Genomic DNA, 20,938 nt, shown 5'->3' on the forward strand with positions numbered 1-20,938 from the left:
AGTGGGAGCCGCAGTCGGTGCCTGCAGAGAACACTCGCTTTTTGAGGGAGGTGACCGCCCAACAGTCCTATTCCTTTGAGAAGTCTGTAACTGCAGAGGTGCCGAAGCAGGCACATCCGGCACAGGAGACTGCCACGGTCCGGTCTCTGTAGAGTTCTCTTTTTTAGGTAACATGGTTACCTGACTGGTGCTCCCTTCAGTTCTAGTGTTCAGTGTAGGATGGGAGCTGTCTTCTCTTGATATACGTACATATCTTATCAGATAGGGATGACTCAGTGGGTTTATCAACTTGCACTAGTTTTCTATTTCTGCGCAGCATGGCCCCATTGTCGTTTTCCATGCAACTTCTCTGCAAGAGGACGCCATCACAACAGCTCTCAATGGTTTGGCTGGGGGGTCATTGAGAACCATTCAAGTTTCAACAGGCACATGGTCCCCTTCACTCGCTTTGTGCCGTTGATTGAAAGTATGAGCCTGCCTACCTCTGTAGTCAGCTTCATAAGCGCTAAACATCTTTACATCTACTGGACTGATGACAAGATAGCCCATTGAATTCAACCCTCTTCCCATGAGCAGCTGGGCAGGGGTATAGCCATTCTGCAAAGGACTGTCATTATAGCACATAATAGCTGGTTCAATCTCAAAACCTTTCACCACAAGCTTCTTGAATGTTTGCAACACTCTTTCTGCATGACCATTTGCTTGGGGGTCTCTAGAGGAACTGGTTCAATAAATAATGTCCCATTTCTTCATTAATTGAGCGAAGTTTTCAGAAATGAACTGTGGACCGTTGTCTGATACAATGATGTGAGGTACCCTGATGTACATATGACCTAGTTGACAGTTCTGGACAGCAGCATTGGCTCGAGGAAACCTTTCAGCGACCATGAACCAGCTATAATGGTCACTAATAACTAAATACTCATCGCCTCTCTCATCAACGGTGCAGAAATCCATTGCAAGCTGCCACCAGGGTTTCTCTGGGAGAAGAGTAAGGATCAATGGCACAGTGAGTACTTTCCTAAAGCGAATGCATGTGTTGCAGCGCTTTACCATTTCTCTGATGCCCTGAGACATTCCTGGCCACCAAATAACACTCTGGGCATTTCTGAGGCAGCAGTTCTCCCCCAGATGCCCACTATGAATGTCCTGCAGAACCCTCTCTCGTTCGCTCAGGGGAATATACCATCTGTTGTAATAAAACAGGAATCCTCCAACAACAGCCAATTCTTCTTTGAACGAATTGTACTTTTCAGACATTGAGGCAGATCGCGGTAGTTTGGCCAACCCTCTTAAATATACATCATTAATTGATTAGCTGTGGGGTCTGTTGAGAGGGCAATTTTGAGTAGCTCTCTTCTGGTTCGAGATATCGGGAGCTCTTTCATCCTTTCCTGAATGAGTAAAGGCTCCGGTTCTGACACTTGTTCTGTTCCTGCTGGGGCTCTGCTCAAGGCATCGGCAACCATCAACTTCTCTCCAGGGATGTATGTGGCATCATAAAAAAACCGCATCATGCGCAAACAAAATTTCTGAACACGAATGGGGAGTTTAAACAGTTCTTTCTCCGCCATAATTGATACCAGAGGTTTGTGTTCAATTTCGAATTTAAAGTTGCAGCCAGCTAGATGGTAGTAGAACTTTTCTGCTGCACAACACATGGTCAGAGCTTCCTTTTCTATTTGGGCATACCGCTTTTCTGTGTCCGTAAGGGCCCGTAACGCCAATGCTATAGGCTTAAAGCCATTAGCAGTTTTCTGGAAAATAGCCACCCCCAAACCTGAGGGGGAAGCGTCGGTAGAAAGCCAAGTCTCGGCTTCCATATCAAATGGGACTAGTACCGGAAAAGAGGAGATCTTTTGCTTCAGCACCTCAAACTCTTCAGTCATTTCAGCTGTCCAATACCAATAATTATCTTTCAGCTTTTTATTTTGATCTTTCAGCTTATTATTTTGATCTTTCAGCTTTTTAATCAGGAATTTGGCAGTTTGACAAAGGGGATTTCCGTGGCACCAATTTTTCTTATATAAAGGGCAGCGAGAAGTAAATGAATTTCAGTAGTTTCAACAAAGCCAAGATCTAAAACTGTAGAAAAGGTAAGGATTGCTACACTACATGCATATACATACCTGCAATATTAATTGTTCAGTTACCGATTTGGTTTGCATAAACGTATAACATTTTGACAATTTGCTCTGTAGCCTAACGTATGTATGATGTTTTGCTCAGGTAGATATTGAACGTATTCAAATATTTTTATTGCATATCCCATATTGTATGTGTTAGAAATTTCAAAGACAAAAAGACGAAAACATGATGATTCTTACCTTAACTATAGATTCACTTGTATGATTAAAAGTGGCATCGAAGTACCGCAATGTGTTTTTTGCATGAAAATGCTTGCTAACGATTCCGTGAAGCCACATTAACTTAAGCAACACTTAAGAAATAAACATGCAGAACACATGGATAAATCAAAGTCGTTCTTTAAAGCTAAAGAGAGAGAGAACTCAAGCCAGCAAAACTGAATTCCACTGGCAGCTTCCATATCCAGGCACAGGCCATTACCGAGGCATCCTATGCTCTGTTTTACTGTATCGCCAGAGATAAGAGGCCACACGCCATTGGTGAAACATTAGTTAAACCTTGTCTGCTGGAATGTACTAAGATTATTCTCGGAGACACAGCCGTTCAAAAGATAGCTGATTTATTTTTCTCAGACAGCACAGTGAAATCGAGGATCGATGATATGTCTGCGGAAATAAAGAGGCAAGTAATTGAAAAGATCAAGTCATCTCCCATGTTCGCCATTCAACTTGATGAGCCCACTGATGTTGCTAGCATTTCACAGCTGATGGTGTTTGCACGCTATGTACACAGAGAGACAATTGAGGAAGAATTTCTGTTCTGCAGTGCTCTAACAGAGACCACCACAGCTGCTGATGTTATGAACCTGGTTTCCGACTTCTTCAGGAAAGAACATTTGGACTGGGCCAAAGTAATTGGAGTTTGCACTGATGGTGCTCCAGCCATGCTTGGCTGTCATGCTGGATTTGCACAGTTGGTAAAAGATACCTTTAGTGGTGAGTACCCATTGCTTCATTCACAGACAAGCGCTAGCAGCAAAAACTCTTCCCTAAGGATTGCAGGAACACCTTTCTTCAGTGATTAAAGTAGTAAACTTTATCAAAGGCTCTGCCTTGCAAACACGTCTCTTCCGCAAATTATGCGAAGATATGGATGCTGTGCACTCATCACTATTGTTCCACACCAAAGTTCGATGGTTATCAAAGGGTAACATGCTTCTGTGTTTCTTCAATCTACGAGCAGAGGTCAACGAGTTCTTGAAAACTCATAACAAACGCAAACTACTAGCTTCGAAGCAGGTGGAAGGCTTCCATCAGTGTCTTGCTTACCTGGTTGAAATATTTGGTTCAATCAATGAAGCGAACACAAAGATGCAAGGTAGAGACGGAAATGTGTTGAATGTAACTGATAGTATCAATGCATTCAAGGACAAGCTCAAACTCTGGGTGGAAAGACTGGCTACTGGGAATGTAAGAGTTTCATTTCCAGTTCTGCATTCATTAGTTGACAAAAAAGCTCCTTCCGCTTCTTTGCTAACCGACATAAATCATCACTTGAACAGCTTAATAGCAGAGTTTGAGAAATATTTTTCAAAGTTAGATCCGAGAACAGAGCAAGTGATGAGCCTGACACAAGACCCTTTCAAGCGCAATGTCCACGAGATTCCGGGACACCTTCAGGAGGAGTTTTTGGAGCTGAAAAACAACTCTGCATTAAAAGATGACTTCAAGGAGCTATCAATAGAGCACTTTTGGGTTCAGGCCCAAAGATTGTATCCCAACATAAGCCTGGCCGCTTTCAAGACGCTCATACCATTTGCTTTCACATATCTTTGCGAGTCAGCGTTTTCAGTTATGCTAACCATAAAGAGCAAACCTAGAAACCATCTGGAAGTAGAAACTGACCTACGGTGTGCCCTATCTACAAGTACAATAACTCCTAACATCAAAATTCTGGTCAGTTCCAAACAAACACAGAAATCGCACTGTTCTACTGACTGTCTTACATTGATAGATATATTGAGTTTCAATATACATTTATTTTTAATATTCCATGTAAATATGACTGTAATAAATGCATATATACATGTATATATACATGTATATATATATATATGTATATAAGTTATATATGTAAATAAAGTTCACTATCTAGATGCAGTGCATTATTTAAAGGAGTTGGGAGGGGGGAATTTCTATCTTTAGGTTTGGAAAAAGGGGAATGGGCAAAAAAGGTTAAGAACCACTGGTTTATACATATATTTTCTGCTTAGTTCATAAGTTGTATAAACATGCTGAAGTACCAGGCAATGAACAGGCCCAGAACAGCTCTGCTCTCTACTGCAAATGTTTGTGCCTATATAGCTGGTAGGCCCGGCTTCTGTTCTACTTGGCTGGTTCCAGTTTGGCTCAGCCCGGCTCGGCTTGGACTCGGCTTGGCTCAGTTTAGGCTTAACTCGGCTTTGGCTTGGCTCAGCTCGGCTAAATGCAGGTGGGCGCCATCCACCACACACTCCCCTCCATTGGCAACTAAGGTCTCCAATTTATATCTTGATGGAGCGGCAGTTGGGCCAGGGCTTCATGCTGGCAGGCTCCGTAATGGAAAGGCTCCACCTCGTCCAGCAGCAACTGGCGCTCCTGGCCCTCCGGGTGCCCTTGCCGCAGGATTGTCTGCATCGTCTCGGTAGCCTTCGTCCAATCCTGGGTGTCCTGAGCCAACAACCGGGCCCGGCTGCGCTGAATCGGCAGGAGGGCTTGGCTAGCTGGGGCCTGTTCCACTATCTCGACCAGCGTGCGTGGTCCAACTGGGTCCAAGGCCGTCTGGCTTCTCTTGGTTGAGGTTGGGCAAACTCGGGCTGGGGGCATGACTGTGTCCTGGCCTGCTGAGCTCTTTTTCGTGGGCTACGGCGTCTCCTTCCTTGAGTAGTGGAAGTGCAGGCAGCCATCATCAGAGAGCCTCGCATGTTCTCCTGGCAGAACTGCTCCCACGGGTCCTGGTCAACCAGATACACCACCGGCTCCACTCTTCTCTGCTGGTGAGCAGTGTGGTGTAGTAGCATCTGATCCCGCAATACGTGCTGCCAGTCACAGGGGCATACAAACACGGTGTAGGGTTGCAACACGTGAAAGCGGATCCGCTGGGTGCTAGTTGTAAACTGACAGATCCGGCAGCTCCCGTCCCTCACCTGTTCCTCCACCCGCGTGACAGTCCGGAAAGACAGGTATTTGATGGTCCTCACCACTGTTCTCTTCTGTGATCTGCTCTTCCCTGGCTCCGGCTCCCTCACATGCATACTTTCTCTAATGGCAACAGCCGGGGAGAAGAGGACTTCTCCGGTGAGAGGGGGCTGATTCCTCTCCTCTTAGTGCACACAGCAGCCACCCAGTACTCCTCCTCCACTTCCTTTAGGAGGGCCTCGTTGAGCAGGTCTTCCATTCCTTTTTCTGTCAGGGTTGCATCCAATGCCTCTGTTCTTTCTTCAGTAATTTCCAACACGGCAGGTCCGGTCCTCGTGCCACGTCAAACTCCGTCCCGTTCCTCTTGTAGGCCACTACGTTTGCCGACATTGGCCTGTCCATCCCTTCTCCAGCTTCTTTCAAGCTAATTGTGACCGAAGTCAGTAAGTTCTGTAGTGATGTGTTGCCTTCACTATCTATCTTTTCTAGCGCTCTGATGTCGTCCAGGGAAAATGAGTGCTTTAAAAGGAAAGCGTTGGTTGCGTCTGTTCGAGCCGTTTTCCAACTTTCCTTCGCGACCTCCGGACCATTTTCTGGCAATTCCATAGAATAACATACACCATCTCCGTACCAGTCCGGCTTCCTACTTGTCTGGGCTGGCCTCGGATTGTGCCGGACCAGAGTTGATGGGATTGCGGGATTGATACGATCTGGTGTTGCAGTCTCTCCGGTCTCGGCCGGGTTTGATTCCGGCTCTTCCGAAACATTTTCCCGTGGGTCCGGATTAAATTCTTCGGAACTCGGAGGGTGCTTCTGGCATTCTACCTCCTCTGGTCCGGCCGAGTTTTCTCCCGGAGTTATCTCCTGCCCTTGTTTTTCTGCAGCCTCTAGCAGCAACTTTTCCCATTTGGAGGCGGCCGTATGGGTATGGAGTCAATTCTGACCTCCTGTTTTTTCTCCAGTTTGCTGGGTTGAGGTCCTTTCATGTTGGGACCCCTCCATGGTTTCAGAGTGGCCGGGGCTTGTCCCAACTACTCTGGGCAAGCATGGTAAGGTTTCAGCCTTCTCTCGCTCTAGATGGAAGACTGGCCCTGCCATTCCACTAAATGTGTGTGGTTCCCCCAGGCCTTCAGGACCTGGTATGGTCCCACAAACTTCGCCTGCAGCTTTGAATTTTCTCTCCGTCTCTGGTGTTTGTTTGTGAGCCACACCCAGTCGCCAGGGCGAACAGCAGTGTTTCTTCCTGATTCAACTCCATCTGACTTTGTCGTAGTGCCTCGTGCACCACCTGCAGCTTCCGTTGCACCATAATGGCGTGCTCGTGAGCAGGAAAGAACTCGGTCAGTGGGGGTGGCTTTCTAGTTGACCCAGCAACCTCAGCTCCAATCCCAACATCAACATGTTGGCGGTCTCTCCAGTTGCAAGGTGGAGGGTACCTCGGTATGCCCTCATCAGCTGGGGAAGCGGCAAGTCTCACTCGTCCTGTCCCCGGACAGGAGTAGGGCCCTCAAAAAGTCTCCGAGTCCTCGGTTGTTGCGTTCAATGATTCTGCTGACCTGTGGGTGATAAGGAGTCGCACGGGTTTTCCCCACGTTCCAGAGTTGGCACAGTTCGGCCATCAGTTTGCTTTCAAACTGCGCCCCCTGGTCTGTGTGGATCTGCTCAGGTAACCCCAGGTAACAAAAAACCCGCTCATCCAGTGCGTTTGCGACTACCGGGGCCGTGGCGCCAGGTAGTGCTAGTGTGTCCTGCCATCGGGTGAAGTGGTCGGTGAGGACTAGCACCTAGTTGTTCCCTCTTGGCGTGACCGGAAATGACCCCACCAGGTCCACGACCACTTTCTGCAAAGATCGTCCGGCATAGAGCCTTCTTTTCCTTCCGGCTGCCTCTGTTCCTTCATGCTTTGCGGCCTGGCACACCTCTCAACTCTTGATAAGCTGTCTGACTGTAGATGTCAGTATGGGCCAGTACCAAGTCAGCTGGAGGCAGCTTATCATTCTTCTCACCCCAGAGTGAGCCAAGGCATGCGTTTGCCACACCATGGTCTCCCGCATGACCGGGGCAGATGGCGTACCATCTGGCGTGGCCCTGCAGGGCAATGCGTGCTTCCAGCGTGCCATCCTGTCGCATGCGCAAAGAGCCTTGCATGTGATGCAGGATATCCAGTTCTTTCCTTCCGAGTTCCAGGTGTTCCGCTGGCACTTTTTCTCCTGTAGCGATGGCACAGTACTTGATGGCCACTTGCCCTTGTCCAGTGGCCTGTGTCCTTGCCAGCTTGCCCTTTGGTCCTGTCGACCCTGGTGTGGCCGGTAGCCCCTCGGAGGAACCTCTGGCACCAAGGTTCAATCCCTCCACTGTTGGCGCGGAAGTCCCGTGGGAGTTGCCGGCCGGCCCCCGAGTATGCGACGTTGCCCAGGGTCGATCCCACCCTGTCAAGAGCAGGAGACCCATCCAGGCAACTGGTTGGTACCCACGTGGCTAACGGCCTTTGTTTCCTTGCCAGCACCTTCCGTGAGAGGCCCCGTCCCTCTGCTCAATGCTTACTCATTGCCGTCAGTCCTCACAGGTTTGCTTGCTCAGCCCATCTGCGTTCTCTTGACGAGTCCCTGATCGATGTTCAAGAATGTAGTGGAACTTCACCAGGATCTCGAGCCACTGGGCTACCTGGTTTGAGGGTTCCCTCCTCCTCCTACATAGCCACGGGAGAGAAGCATGGTCCCTCCATAAGAGGAACTCCTGACCATACAGATAAGGCCGAAAGTGCTTAACTGCCTTGACTACTGCAAGCAATTATCGTCAGTAATTGCATTACGAGGGGGTGATGGTTGTGCTGTAGTAAACAATGACCCTCTCGCAGTCCTCCTGTACTTGGGACAGCATGGCCCCCACTCCACATCCGCTGGCGTCTGTGTCCAGGATGTACTGCCCCGGGGGTCCGGGTAGCCCAAGATCGGGGTGGTGCTGATACTGTCCTTCAGCTTGTTGAAGGTGACCTGTTTCTCTTTCCTTTATTTCCAGAGCTCTCCTTTTGCAGTCAGTTGGTGCAAGGAATGTACTATGGTGGCGAACTCCGGGATATACTGTCGGTAGTAGCTGACGGTCCGGAGGTAGCAGACTGAGTTCGCATTTGGACGGTTTTAGTTTCAGTCCGGCCTTGTGGAGTTTCTGGAAGACCTCCTCCAGCCGATGCAAGTGTGTCTCGACGTCTAGGGTGATGACTATAATATCATCAAAATACAGTAGCAGCGTTCTCTAGTGGAGTCCATGTAGAATGCGTTCCATGAGTTTTTGGAAGGGTGCGAACGTCAGTCCGAAAGGCAACACCTTCCACTTCTACAATCCGAACCGTGTTGAGAAGGCCGACTTCTTCTGGGGTTCTGCATCCAGGGGTACCTGCCAATACTCGCTCATCAGGTCGAGCATGCTGAAGTAGCGACTGCCCGACAGGGTGTCCAGGCTGTCGTCGAACCTGGGTAGGGGGTAGGCGGCCTGCTCGGTGACGGCGTTCAAACGCCGGTGGTCTATGCAGAAGCGCCACTTCTCATCCTTTTTTTGGACAAACACTGCGGGGGAGCTCCAAGCTCCTCCAGCTGGTTCGATAAGCCCCTCTTAAGTAAATCCTGGACCTGCCTGCTGGCCTCTGCCTCCTTCTCCAGTCCGAGTCTGTAGGGGGGGTTGCCGGATCGGCCGAGTGCCCTCCTTAAGCGGAATGGAATGTTCTACCTTGGAGATCCTCCCTACGTTGTAGTCACCCTTGCTGAACGCGGTGGCATATCGACTTAGCAAAAAGGCCAACCTCGCCGTCTGACTTGTCCCCTTGCAGTTTGGTCGGGCTGCCTGGAGCAACTCCTCAAGGTGAGCCAGCACTCCATTGATTGAAGTTGGACCGGCTTCATACAATAAGGGATCGTCCTCTTTGACCTGCAGGATCTCTACCATGTAAGTGCTGATAGTAGCTCCAGACCGGAATGGCAGCTCCAAAATGTTCATGCAGCGGGTGATGACCTGTCCCTCGGGTCCCGGCTGATTCAGGCTACTTGCTACCGAGGGTTCATCGGGAAATCTTTCAATCAGTCCATGGGGCAGTAATTCCGTGTGGTGATGCGACAGTGTATCGTCATCTCCGTCCAGGCGAGAACCACCACCTCCCAGAAAGGAGACTTCCCTTCCGCAGTGGGGCAGGGTCGGTCCCTCTAGCCATCCCACATCTGGGGTTGACCTGCGGCTCCTGTGATCGTCATCCACAAGGCGCAAAAGGGGTCGGTCTTGCGGCTTTTAAGGCAGGCTTCCAACCATCTGGTCTAGTGGAGATGGTTCTCAATGCCTGTGGTGGAGGGGATTTGGGGGTCACCTTCCTTCGTTTTGGGCTACGTCCCTGCCGTTCGCACGGAAGAGTGTAGGCGGTATCCGGGACAGTGGAAATGTCCAGACTGGCCTCACTCAAATACTGGTAGTAGTTTCGACTTTCCACAGGCCTTTCCTGTGCACAAATTTTCCTCGGACTAGTCTTTGCTGGTTGAGACCAACCGTCGACTGTCACCGAAGCCCGTGTAGACCTACTGTGTTTCCGGGGTTGTTTGGCCTTTGTTCAGCCAGAGGTTGGAATTGCTGCTGTGGCCTCTCTTCGTTTCCTGAAGCCAGTTTTAAGTAGCGAGGGCAATTCTTTCATATGTGCCTTGGTTGGCAACAGCTCTAACAAAGAGTAGCTGGCTGGTTCCTTCTCTCAGTTGGAGTGTGGACCTGTTTTTGGAGTCATTCCACTTTTCCGTGAGAGTTTGGATCAGCTGGACTAGTCGTCCAATGACATCGGTTTCAGCCGAGTTAACCTGGTCAGAGGATCCTCCCTCCAGGACCCATACCGAAGATCCAGTGGGTTTGCACTCGCCTCCCTAGATCTGGAGGTAATCATTTCCAGCCCGTACAGCGTCAGTTAATGTGGGCATATGTACGGTTAACAGATTTTGCTGCAGGGCAGGGTCCCTTGGTGAACTGCAAAAGGTCTCCATGGCCGTGCTATTCCGGTGTCGAATCAGTAGGTCCCGGTACGCAATGCGTACCAGCCTCTCGACCTCCTTAGCATGCTCCTGAAGCGTCATTCCTTCCTTTCGCCTAAAGGCGTTAAGCTGGCTTAGCGCCTGCCTAACGGGTAGCTCGAATGCCTGAAGGGCATTGAAAATGGCCTCCTGGTCCTCGGCCCGCCCACAGTCCTCAGCTTGTTCGCTCAGTGCTTCTCAGAGGTGCAACAAGGTTGCTCCTTCCGTCCACTGGTTGGTGTCGGCTACTTCCATGAAGCGAGCAATGGAGTATTCCACATCTCCCTTTCCAGTGTACTGGGGAGTCCTGAAGCATGGTGCCAGTTTTTGCGCCCTTGGCAGCAGTAATACTTGTTTTAGTGCTTTGGCTAGTTGGTCGGATCCCGGATCAGCGCTTCGTGCTCTCTTCATGTTTGGCTTTCAGTAGGTTTCTGCTCCCTTTCCAGAGAAGTGCCTCTACTGAATCCGTGGCTGTCGGCACCTTTATGGGTTTCTTCCTGTTGTCAGGAAGTTCTTCTAGTATGAGCAACGCTGCCTCCTCAGACAAGTCCTGTTGGAGCCTTCAGTAGATTTATGCTCCTGGAGCAGTGCATCTACTGGGTCCGACACTGCAGGGCTTTTCTCAGCTCTCTCTGGGTTTCTTCCTGTTGCCAGGAAGTTCTTCCAGTAGATGCAATGTGGTCATTTTTCGGGCAGCCCAGTTCATCCAGAGTCTAGTGATCCTGATGCGAGTCCTGTGGTGGAGTTCTTGGGATCGTCAGAGATCCCACTGCTTCCACCAGTGTAAAGGTTTTTGTGCGACCTTCACTTTCCTCCACTAGTACAAGACTCGGTGCATCAGTTTATACATATATTTTTTGCTTAGTTTATAAGTTGTGCAGAAATGCTCAAGTAACAGACAATGAACAGGTCCAAAACAGCTCTGCTCTCTACTGCAAACGTTTGTGCCTATATAGCTGGTAGGCCCCGCCTCTGTTCTACTTGGCTGCGCCAGGTTCAGCTCGACTTGGACTCAGCTTGGCTCGGCCTTGGCTTGCCTCGGCTAAATGCAAGTGAGCGCCATCTACCACAGTACAATAAAACTTGACAATAATCTACAAGCTCATCTTTTATTCCATTCAAAGACAGTTGGTAGTCTAACTACACCACACACAACTATTACAATAGCAATGGTTAGAATAGATGTGCATCGCTAGAGTCTAACCATTACTATATGTAATGGTTGGACTCAGAGTTTATTTCAGGAGACAATATTGTATTTCTACCCAACGGTATAGCACATTTATTAATATTATATTAACAAACTATTATTAACAAAATATTAACTAAAAAGATTTCCTGAGTTTCGCAATTTCAAAAATTATATACCGTATTCAATCTAGAGCTGTTCGATGTCCACCTGCACTATGCATTCAATTTCAGAGTGGTTTTCTCTTGAAACAAGAATGAAACCTGTGAATTGGAATACTTATCATATGCATAGTAGGATTAGGTCTGTCATTAGGTATGTGATTTATAATTGTTTTAGCACTGACTCACACTCAATCATCTGTTAAAGTAATCATGATATGTTTTCGTCATTAGTTAGTCTTGCCTAAGCTATGTTATGTTATTATAAAGCAATTATGCTGTAGATTTTGTAGCTGGTTTTGCTGTTGATGAGTTATGCTAGGAGCATTGTACTGCTGAAGTCAGTGAACTACGTATGCTTGAACAATAAAGGAGAGTATCACAACAGAGCTGAAGTTGAGAGGCATTTAGTAAGATTAGTAGACCAAGATTCAAAACTTACAAGCTATTTCGGCTCTATTTTGGCTTTATGGCATCAGTAAAGCTGTCAGAGATAATCACTAAGTGTGAGGACAGCTCCAGTGGAGAATTCAGTGAGTGGTTTAATAAGTTAGAACTGGTTGGAAAATTACAAAAGATTACAGATCTTCAAACATTTCTGCCCTTGTTTCTTGCTGGACCAGCCTTCGCAGTGTATAAACAACTGCCGGACAGTGAAAAAGAGGATTATGATAAGCTAAAATCTGCATCGCTGATGGCTTTTGGAGTTAACTGTTATGCAGCTTATGAGCAACTGCAAAAAATAGAGCTGCAAGAGGGTGAGCCAGTTGATGTTTATCTGGCGGACATCAGAAGGTTAGTAGCGTTAGTGGGGCAAAATGATGCGAAACCAATCATGGAATGGGCTTTCATGGCAGAGCTGCCAATAGATATTTCCATTCAGCTAAAATCCATGGCATCAGTAAAAAAGTTAGGCTTGAGTGAACTTATAGCTCGAGCAAGAATTATGCTGAACACCAAAGCATCTGAGATGACATGTGCAGCAGGTGCAATGATAAAACACAAACGAGGTTGTTTTACTTGTAGAGGCTCAAATCATTTTGATCGTGATTGTCCTGGTAATACCACCCCTAGGCAACAGATAAGAAAGCCCCAGGTATGTTACACATGTGGTGAGCCAGGCCTACTGGCAAAGCACTGTGCAGTTGGTAGGGAGACTGCACAACAGGGAAATGGTCAGAGGGGAGCGTCAGCACCGGATGTTCTTCCACAACGCCAGTAATCAGTCAGGTGCTGCCATTTATCACCATCAAGATGCAAGATTGCATGATGAAAACTCTAGTGGACACTGGATGTCAACAATCTGTGCTTATAAGTCGGCTTTGTTAAGTGTTGGGCTTGTCAAAACGTGGACTACAAAAGGTAGTAAAAATGCTAAATGGTGAAAGTACAAGACGCTGTGGTGAAGCATTAGTACATTTGTTGGTGAATAATAAAAATGTAACAGCTAGATGCCTGGTAGCCTCACAGCTTGTGTGTGATGCCCAGATGATTATTGGAATGGACATTATGACCATGCTGGGAGGAGTGTATGTTGGAAGTAATCATGATGTGCGGTTTGGAGGACAGCACTGTGCAGCAGGTGCGATGATGGAAAATGATCCAGAGCAATTAAAGATTGATGAAAGTGATTTCACAGCTGTGTTTGATGGTGTAAAGTGGACGATGGAGTGGAAATGGGAAAATGGTGAACCTACAATGGCAAATCAGTGCAGTGAATATGCAGTGCCCAACAATTGTAGAGAGATCTTTGAAGATGAAGTAAGTCAATGGATAAGCAATGGATGGCTTGAAAAGTCTAATCCTCATGTTCATGGCAAAGCAGATGATGTTATACCATTAATGGCTGTACGGCAGCCAAACAAGCCAAAAAAGGTCAGACCGGTTATGGATTATCGCCAGCTCAACACTTTTATAAAGAGTAACCCTGGAATTGATGTGACAGTGTGCCAAGAAAAACTACGGGCATGGCGTAAAAGAGACAATCAGGCTTCAATTTTGGACTTGAGGAAAGCACACTTACAAATACACGTGTCAGAACAATTGCAAAGATTTCAACTTATGAAGTTCAAAGGACAAATATATGTTATGAAAAGAATGGGATTTGGCTTGAGTGTTGCCCCTAAAATAATGTCAAGGATAATTGCGTTAGGTTTTCGCCCAAGACAGCCACATTTCAGAGGGAACTGATCACTATATAGATGACATTTGGGTGGACGAACGTGTCGTTACAGCTAAAGAAGTCAGACGGCTCTTGTCAAAGGAAAGCTTGGAGACAAAAGAGCCTGTGCCGTTGACCAACTCCCATGTGCTAGGCTTGAGAGTAATCAAAGACCCAGATAACCAGTACAAATGGTACAGAGATGGTGTAGTTCCTATATTACAGGAGATTCCAACAAAACGTGAGTTATTCTCTGTGTTTGGGAAGTTGATTGGTCATTACCCAGTGGTAGGGTGGCTGAGACCTGCCTGCAGTTACTTGAAACAACAAACTAATGAGATAGGATGGGTTGAATAGATTCCAGTTCCTGCCAGAGCGTTTGCCAAAGAATTCATGAACAGAATCTCGCAGCATGATCCAGTCACTGGGTGTTGGAGTGTGAGCAACGTTTCAGAAGGTGTTGTGTGGTGTGATGCAAGCAGTTTGGCAGTAGGTTGCTGTTTGGAGATAGATGGAAGTATCGTAGAAAAAGCCACATGGCTCAGAAAAGTTCATGGGTCACATATCAACGCCGCTGAGCTGGAAGCAGTAATAAAAGGACTGCATATTGCTCTGCGCTGGGGGATTGTTAAACTGAAAATTTTAACTGATTCTGCTATTGTATATGGCTGGGTGCGGTCAATATTAGTAGATAGTAAAAGACCTAAGGTCAGTGGTCTGAGCGAGATGGTGATCATGAGAAGACTCGGGATCATTTCCCAATTGGTAATGGAGTATCACATCAAAATGACTATTTAATGTGCTAGGCAAATGTGCTAACTAGGGTCCTACAAAAGTGGCTGAACAGCCCGTGCTTAGCTGTAGTGACATTAGATGATAAAACCAGGGAAATAACAAAGCTTCATGGTAAGCATCATTTGGGAGTTAAGAAGACCCTGTATTTGGCCAAGAGGGTGTGTGGACAAGATGTGGATCAGAAGGTCGTGAAGCAGGTGGTAGATTCATGGTATGGCAGAGGATGGCAATGGACATTTCGTATGTTAATAAACGAGCTTTCCTGACTCTGATTGACTGCGGATCAAGTTGATTTGCTATGTGGAGAAGACTGCCAAATGAAACTGCTTCCACAGTAGCCAAGGAGTTGCATAGAATATTTTTGGAACGAGGAGCACCAGACGAGGCGCTATGTGACAATGGACCATGCTTCAGAAGCTCTGAGATGACTCAATTTGTCAAGGAGTGGGGGATAATACAGGTGCTCTGTTGTGCATATAAACATTCAGGGAACGGCATAATAGAGCGCAACCACCGTACAATTAAAAGAATGGTGGCCTGAACTGGTGGTCGAGTGGAAGACATGGTCTACTGGTACAACAACTCACCCAACTCTGACAACATAGTTCCTGCAGCTAATGTGTATCAGTATGAGACCCAGTTATTAGGAGCGCCCAAGGCTATTGGGTTACCAGGAGGATTGCGGGATACAAAAGTCAATCCTTATCAGCCGGGTGATGTGGTTTATGTGAAACCAAGGAACATGCGAAGTGATACGATGTGGAAACAAGCTAAAGTGACAAGAGTGGTAGCAGATCATGTAGTTGAAGTGGATGGTACAAATAGACACGTGGCTGATGTAAGACCTGCCATAGCTGGCTCGCAAATATCGCAGAGTTGTGACTACCTGGTGACCAATATAACTGTAGAATATTGCGTAGATGATAGTGATGACCAAATCAGTGATTTTGATACTAGTGAGCCCAGCAATGATACTGACAGTAGCGAGAGCAATGGTGACAGTGATTTACAGGAGAACGATACTTTACCCCTAGGGAGAGACAGAAGGTTACCTCCATACTTGAAAGATTTTGGTCTTTACTGACGTTGCAGGTACATTTATATGATCTAGAGATCAGGAGAGAATGTGAATTGGAATACCTATCATAGGCCTAGTAGGATTAGGTCTGTCATTAGGCTTGTCAGTTAAAATTGTTTTAGCGCTTACTCACACTCAATCATCCGTTAAAGTAATCATGATATGTTTTTGTCATTAGTTAATCTTGCCCAAGCTATGTTATTATAAAGCAATTATGCTGTGGTTCTCGCAGCTGTTTTTGCTATTGGTGAGTTATGCTAGGGCCATTGTGTTGCTGAAGTTAGTGAGCTACGTATGCTTGAACAATAGAGTAGCGTATCACAACAGAGCTGAAGTTGAGCGACATTTTATAAGATTAGTAGACCAAGATTCAGAACTTACAAAACCAAATCTTCATTTGTTACTTTGGTTTACTCAGATAGGCATTATGAACTGCATCAAACCGAGATTTGTATATTTATTAATAAATATTAAACTAATAATTAATATTTGCAAAAAGTTTTAAGTAATGGTGACATTTTCAATTATATAAGTATTAATTACAGATACAATTTGGAAAATGTTATCTGCTAAAAAAAATACAACATGCTAAGAACAAATACAATCAATAAGGATTATTGCCATAATAAGATATCACAAATATGTCTCAACATCACATCAAAAACATCACATCACATGAGTTAATTTGGCAAGTGTCAAGACTATTGCTACAATTTGTATGAAAAAAAACTCCAAAACACGCTTGCTGACCAACCATTGCTTTCACGATAATTTGCTCAGGAAGCTGCTGCGTGGGCATGCGCAAACACTGAGTCAAACCATTACATAAAATTGAGTTCATAAGCAGTCGTCTTCTCCGTCTGAATAGATAAACCGAGAACCATCTCTTAAAAATCTGAAGCACTCAAATCGTTATTCAATCATAGCAAACCTTGGGTCTGGGGAGATTAATCTTGCACCAGCGGCGATAGATGATGCTATGCCGGTGATTGAGGTTGCTGTGGCGGCGATTAATGTTGCTGTGGCGGAGATTGAGGTTGCTGTGGCGGAGATTGAAGTTGCTGTGGCGGAAATTGAAGTCGCTATGTTGGCAATCGAGGTTGCCATGGCAGAGATTGATGCAACAACAGCGTCCATTTTATATATGTAGATGATATTTCAAGGATCTTACCTGATACCTATCTTACCTGATAAGAGATTAATCGTGAATAATAACGTGCTTCACGTGCTGAGTACTAAGTCACACTATAAAGCAGGCGCGGCAACTACAAACGTATTTATTTTTGGGATTTTTGTCTTCATCAAGTGCAAAAATTTGTAATTTGTAATTATCTATGTTTTTCTTTACATAAGTTACCTTATCTTGTTCATTTTTACAATAAAAATAAATTTAATTTTTTTACAGTTTTAACCTTGTTTTATTTCATTTAATTTTAATTATTCTTTTTCATTAAACAAGGGCAACAATACCAAAAAAGATTATGCGTTTCCGGTAACAAAACTTTAGGGGCGGTCACACGATGGCCGAAACGAACTAAACGACGCAAAACAACGTCGCAGTGTCAGTTGTAAAATGTTCGGCCGAAAATATTTCTGGCCGAAAGAAACACATTTCGCTCTGCTCGTAATTTCGGGACTGAATCTCTGCTCTTATTGGATGGTTAAAATTCTAGTGAGCCTGCTTCACATTTTTCCTTACATATGTGGGAAAATAAATGGATGACCTATTGATTTCGTTGGTTAAACAACACAAAGCAATTTACGACAAGGCCCACCCAGACTACAGCAAAAAAGATGGCATCATTTACAATATCTAGTCAATTATTTCGAATGAAATGAGAGCACAACACTATATGGAATTCGTTGGTAAGTAAAATAATTAAAAGGCGTCATCTATTGTCGAATGATGATATATAGCAAAGGATTTTGCCAGCCTTTACTCAAGCACGATCAAGCTTGTGATAAGTGTTGCATAAATGTAAGAGAATGAGTGTGGTTTTCTTTCATGATTATTAGCGAAGGAAATTCCAATAGTTAGGGAGCTTGTTACTACTGCTCTCTCATCGAGAGTGCTCCCGATATATACATACAGATTACCCGCTCCGGATAATGGAACCGAGTAAAAAGTCTCATAAAGCCTGGTTTCCATATGGCAGCGCAATGATCGTGTGTAGCCCAGTGATCGCGCGCAATTCATTTCTTGGGCTGCGATGCGGCGTTTCCATATTGCGCCTAGGCGCCATGCTTGCATTGGACAGGTTGGGTAATTTCCTTACTTTTTTGTAGGAGAGACCGATTTCTTCGGAAAAACAGCCCTTCGTTGCGGCATTGCGCTGTCATATGAAAACCGGGCTTACTCTTTCGTACGGGAGACCGATTTCTTCGGAAAACCGCTCTCTGTTTGAACTGTGTTATAGGTTAAAAAGGTTGAGCGGTGTATTGTGGGATACATCATCGCGCGCACCCGTCGCAAGGATCCATTTTGTTGGATCCTTGCTATCAGCGTACGCACGTCGCGCGATCGTCGTGCGTTGACATTTCCATATCACAGCCGGCCTACGCACGACGTTGTGCGCCCTGTTGTGCGCCTTGCGCTGTCATATGGCAACCAGGCTTAAAAGTAAGAATGACAGAATCGTGAATGCGCTGGCACGGATATAATAAACGAACAAATTATTACCAATACGATATTGTTACTAGAGATGCCCCGGTTCTAATTTCACCAGCCGATTCAGATACCGATCCGATATACCGATTCTTATTGAAAATAATCCGATTCAGACACCGATTCAGATCTTTTGTGTTGCATAGATGATTGTTAATTTTGTTATGCAAATATAAATATAATGCAACAAAAATATAAATATCGATGCATTTATTTGTTTGTATTTATGGAACAAAGATATACATGTATATATATTCACATACTGACGTACCGTGCATCTAGTAACAAAACTGGCCATGTTTCTTGTAATTTGATATTAATAATAGTAATTACTATTAGTGGTACAGCTTTCTTTGTGGTATTGAAGTCTCTCTTCTATTGCTGAGCCTATACAAACTGCTGAGCCTGTACAAGTTTAGAGCAAATCAATGTTTATTGTAATTACTGTTAGTGATTCAATTCTCTCAGTGAGACGTCTCTATCTTCTATCATTATCGATGTAGCGAGTCGTACTGAAGAAGGACTCATGTGCCTCAGATGATGGACGACAGGCTAAATACCGATAAGCCACTGAGGTTATTTTATGCAATACAAACGACACATCATATCGTCAGGATCAAGAGAGAGATAGATTAACTTTATGCATCGACTGCTCAAATTACTTTCGTAATGCTAGTAAATAGAAATATTACACCGCATTCTTGTTTCCCATCATTGTTCTCTTGATCGTGATTGGCAGCAATAAATAATATCGCTGTAATTGGGAAATACCACACTTTGTGATTACGTCCTGACTAAAGCCAAAATATTCCTCAACTGTGTGGATGTTTATTAGGCTATAGACATGAAATAGATTGTGTGTGTTAAAGTATGAATGGGATTATAATGGCAAAATGTTCACTTGATAAGTATTGTATTTGGAAATAAGCTAAGAGTTATGCTTTTTGATAGTATCTCGGCTGTTTGGTTCAAATAGCTGAACTATTATAGAGCTTTGTTTATGGATTATGCCACATTTTATTGTTAAAAGAGGATTGATAAAGTAGTCTTGCTTCATATCTGCCAAGGATCGCTAAACATATTATGGAAATGTTTACTTTTCCATATCCATTTCCATAAACATAAATATTTCCATAATTTTATGGAAATGGATATGGAAATTTTATTTTAGAATAATGGAAATGTTATGGAAATGGAAATAATATGGAAATGAATTATGGAAATGTTATGGAAATGGAAATAATATGGAAATGAATTATGGAAATATCATGGAAATGGAAATAATATAGAAATAAATTATGGAAATGTTATGGAAATGTTATGGAAATAATATGGAAATAAATTATGGAAATGTTATGGAAATGTTATGGAAATGGAAATGATATAGAAATGAATTATGGAAATATTATGGAAATGGAAATAATATGGAAATAAATTATGGAGATGTTATGGAAATAATATGGAAATAAATTATGGAAATGTTATGGAAATTGAAAAAACTGTGGAAATGAATTATGGAAATGTTATGGAAATGGAAATAATATGGAAATAAATTATGGAAATGTTATGGAAATGGAAATAATATGGAAATGAATTATGGAAATTTTATGGAAATGGAATTAATATGGAAATGAATTATGGAAATTTTATGGAAATGGAAATAAATTATGGAAATGTTATGGAAATGGAAATTGTGACAAACATGTAATCCCTGATACCTGCTATAGGTGACTACTATAGACTACTGCTAATGTAAGTTGTTTCATATGCTAAGAATTTATTAATGTAAAGTGAAGTTTATGTGTTGACAGGGTTGTTAAAAATCAATGATTTTTTTTTAAATGAAAAAAATTGATTTGTATTGATTTATTTCATTTTGTTTATTTAGATCAATTTTTCTTGTTTCAAAAAGATGTTTTGTGTTCTAATTTGCAAGTTATTTCTATCAATTTGAAATTTATGTTTTGCAGGGGTACTATGTGGTTTTATTACAACAATTAGGAAATGAAAAAACATTTACACAGTTAACACTCGACAAAAAGGACAGCATAATTTATGCGTTGGACATTAAACCCAGAAACGAAGATGAAGAATCACAGAGGACAGATCACACAACCGAAAGCATTATTACATGTTAACATTGACATTCCCAAGTAAGAAACCAAAATACATAGACCTAACTCCTTAGTTCAATAGCAATTTATCTAGAATGCATCAAATCTTAAGAATTTAAAGTTTTGAACAAAAACACTAGTTTTCCGGCCTTCTCAGTTCCAAGCCTATTTCTGAGTTTGCTATGTACCAAGCCAAATGATGAAAAAATTCTTTCCACCTTCGCACTACTGCATATGGCACCAATCATTCTCAGTACTGCCGCTTTGTGTTCCTGATCTAAACCAATAGCCGACTTCCACCAAGTTACTGCTTCAACAACTCCTTTCTCAAACCGGTAAGCTTGAAATGGCCCAGTTCTGGCTTGGTAATTCATCACCATGGGCAGCAGTGTTGGCCATTCATCAGAAAGAGATTTGGTCACACTCTGTAGTACCTCATCAAATACGAGCTGGCATACTTAGGAGTAACCATGTATGC

At 44.3% G+C, this 20,938-nt stretch overlaps 2 protein-coding genes across 2 annotated transcripts; both read left to right on the forward strand.

Moving 5' to 3' along the window:
- The first annotated feature begins 2,209 nt into the window (after positions 1 to 2,209).
- Positions 2,210 to 3,172, forward strand: LOC137400515 (protein FAM200C-like). Its single transcript, XM_068086841.1, has 2 exons — positions 2,210 to 2,229; positions 2,605 to 3,172. Exons 1-2 carry the CDS (start codon positions 2,210 to 2,212, stop codon positions 3,170 to 3,172), a joined length of 588 nt encoding a protein of 195 aa, XP_067942942.1.
- A 9,984-nt stretch (positions 3,173 to 13,156) lies between these two features.
- LOC137400520 (uncharacterized) lies at positions 13,157 to 14,869 on the forward strand. Its single transcript, XM_068086846.1, has 4 exons — positions 13,157 to 13,799; positions 13,882 to 14,049; positions 14,173 to 14,516; positions 14,615 to 14,869. The coding sequence occupies exons 1-4, from the start codon at positions 13,157 to 13,159 to the stop codon at positions 14,867 to 14,869; spliced, it is 1,410 nt and encodes a 469-aa protein (XP_067942947.1).
- The last annotated feature ends 6,069 nt before the right edge of the window (positions 14,870 to 20,938 follow it).

The sequence above is a fragment of the Watersipora subatra genome, chromosome 7 (assembly GCF_963576615.1).
Source record: "Watersipora subatra chromosome 7, tzWatSuba1.1, whole genome shotgun sequence".
In the NCBI taxonomy this organism is placed as follows: Eukaryota; Metazoa; Bryozoa; class Gymnolaemata; order Cheilostomatida; family Watersiporidae; genus Watersipora; species Watersipora subatra.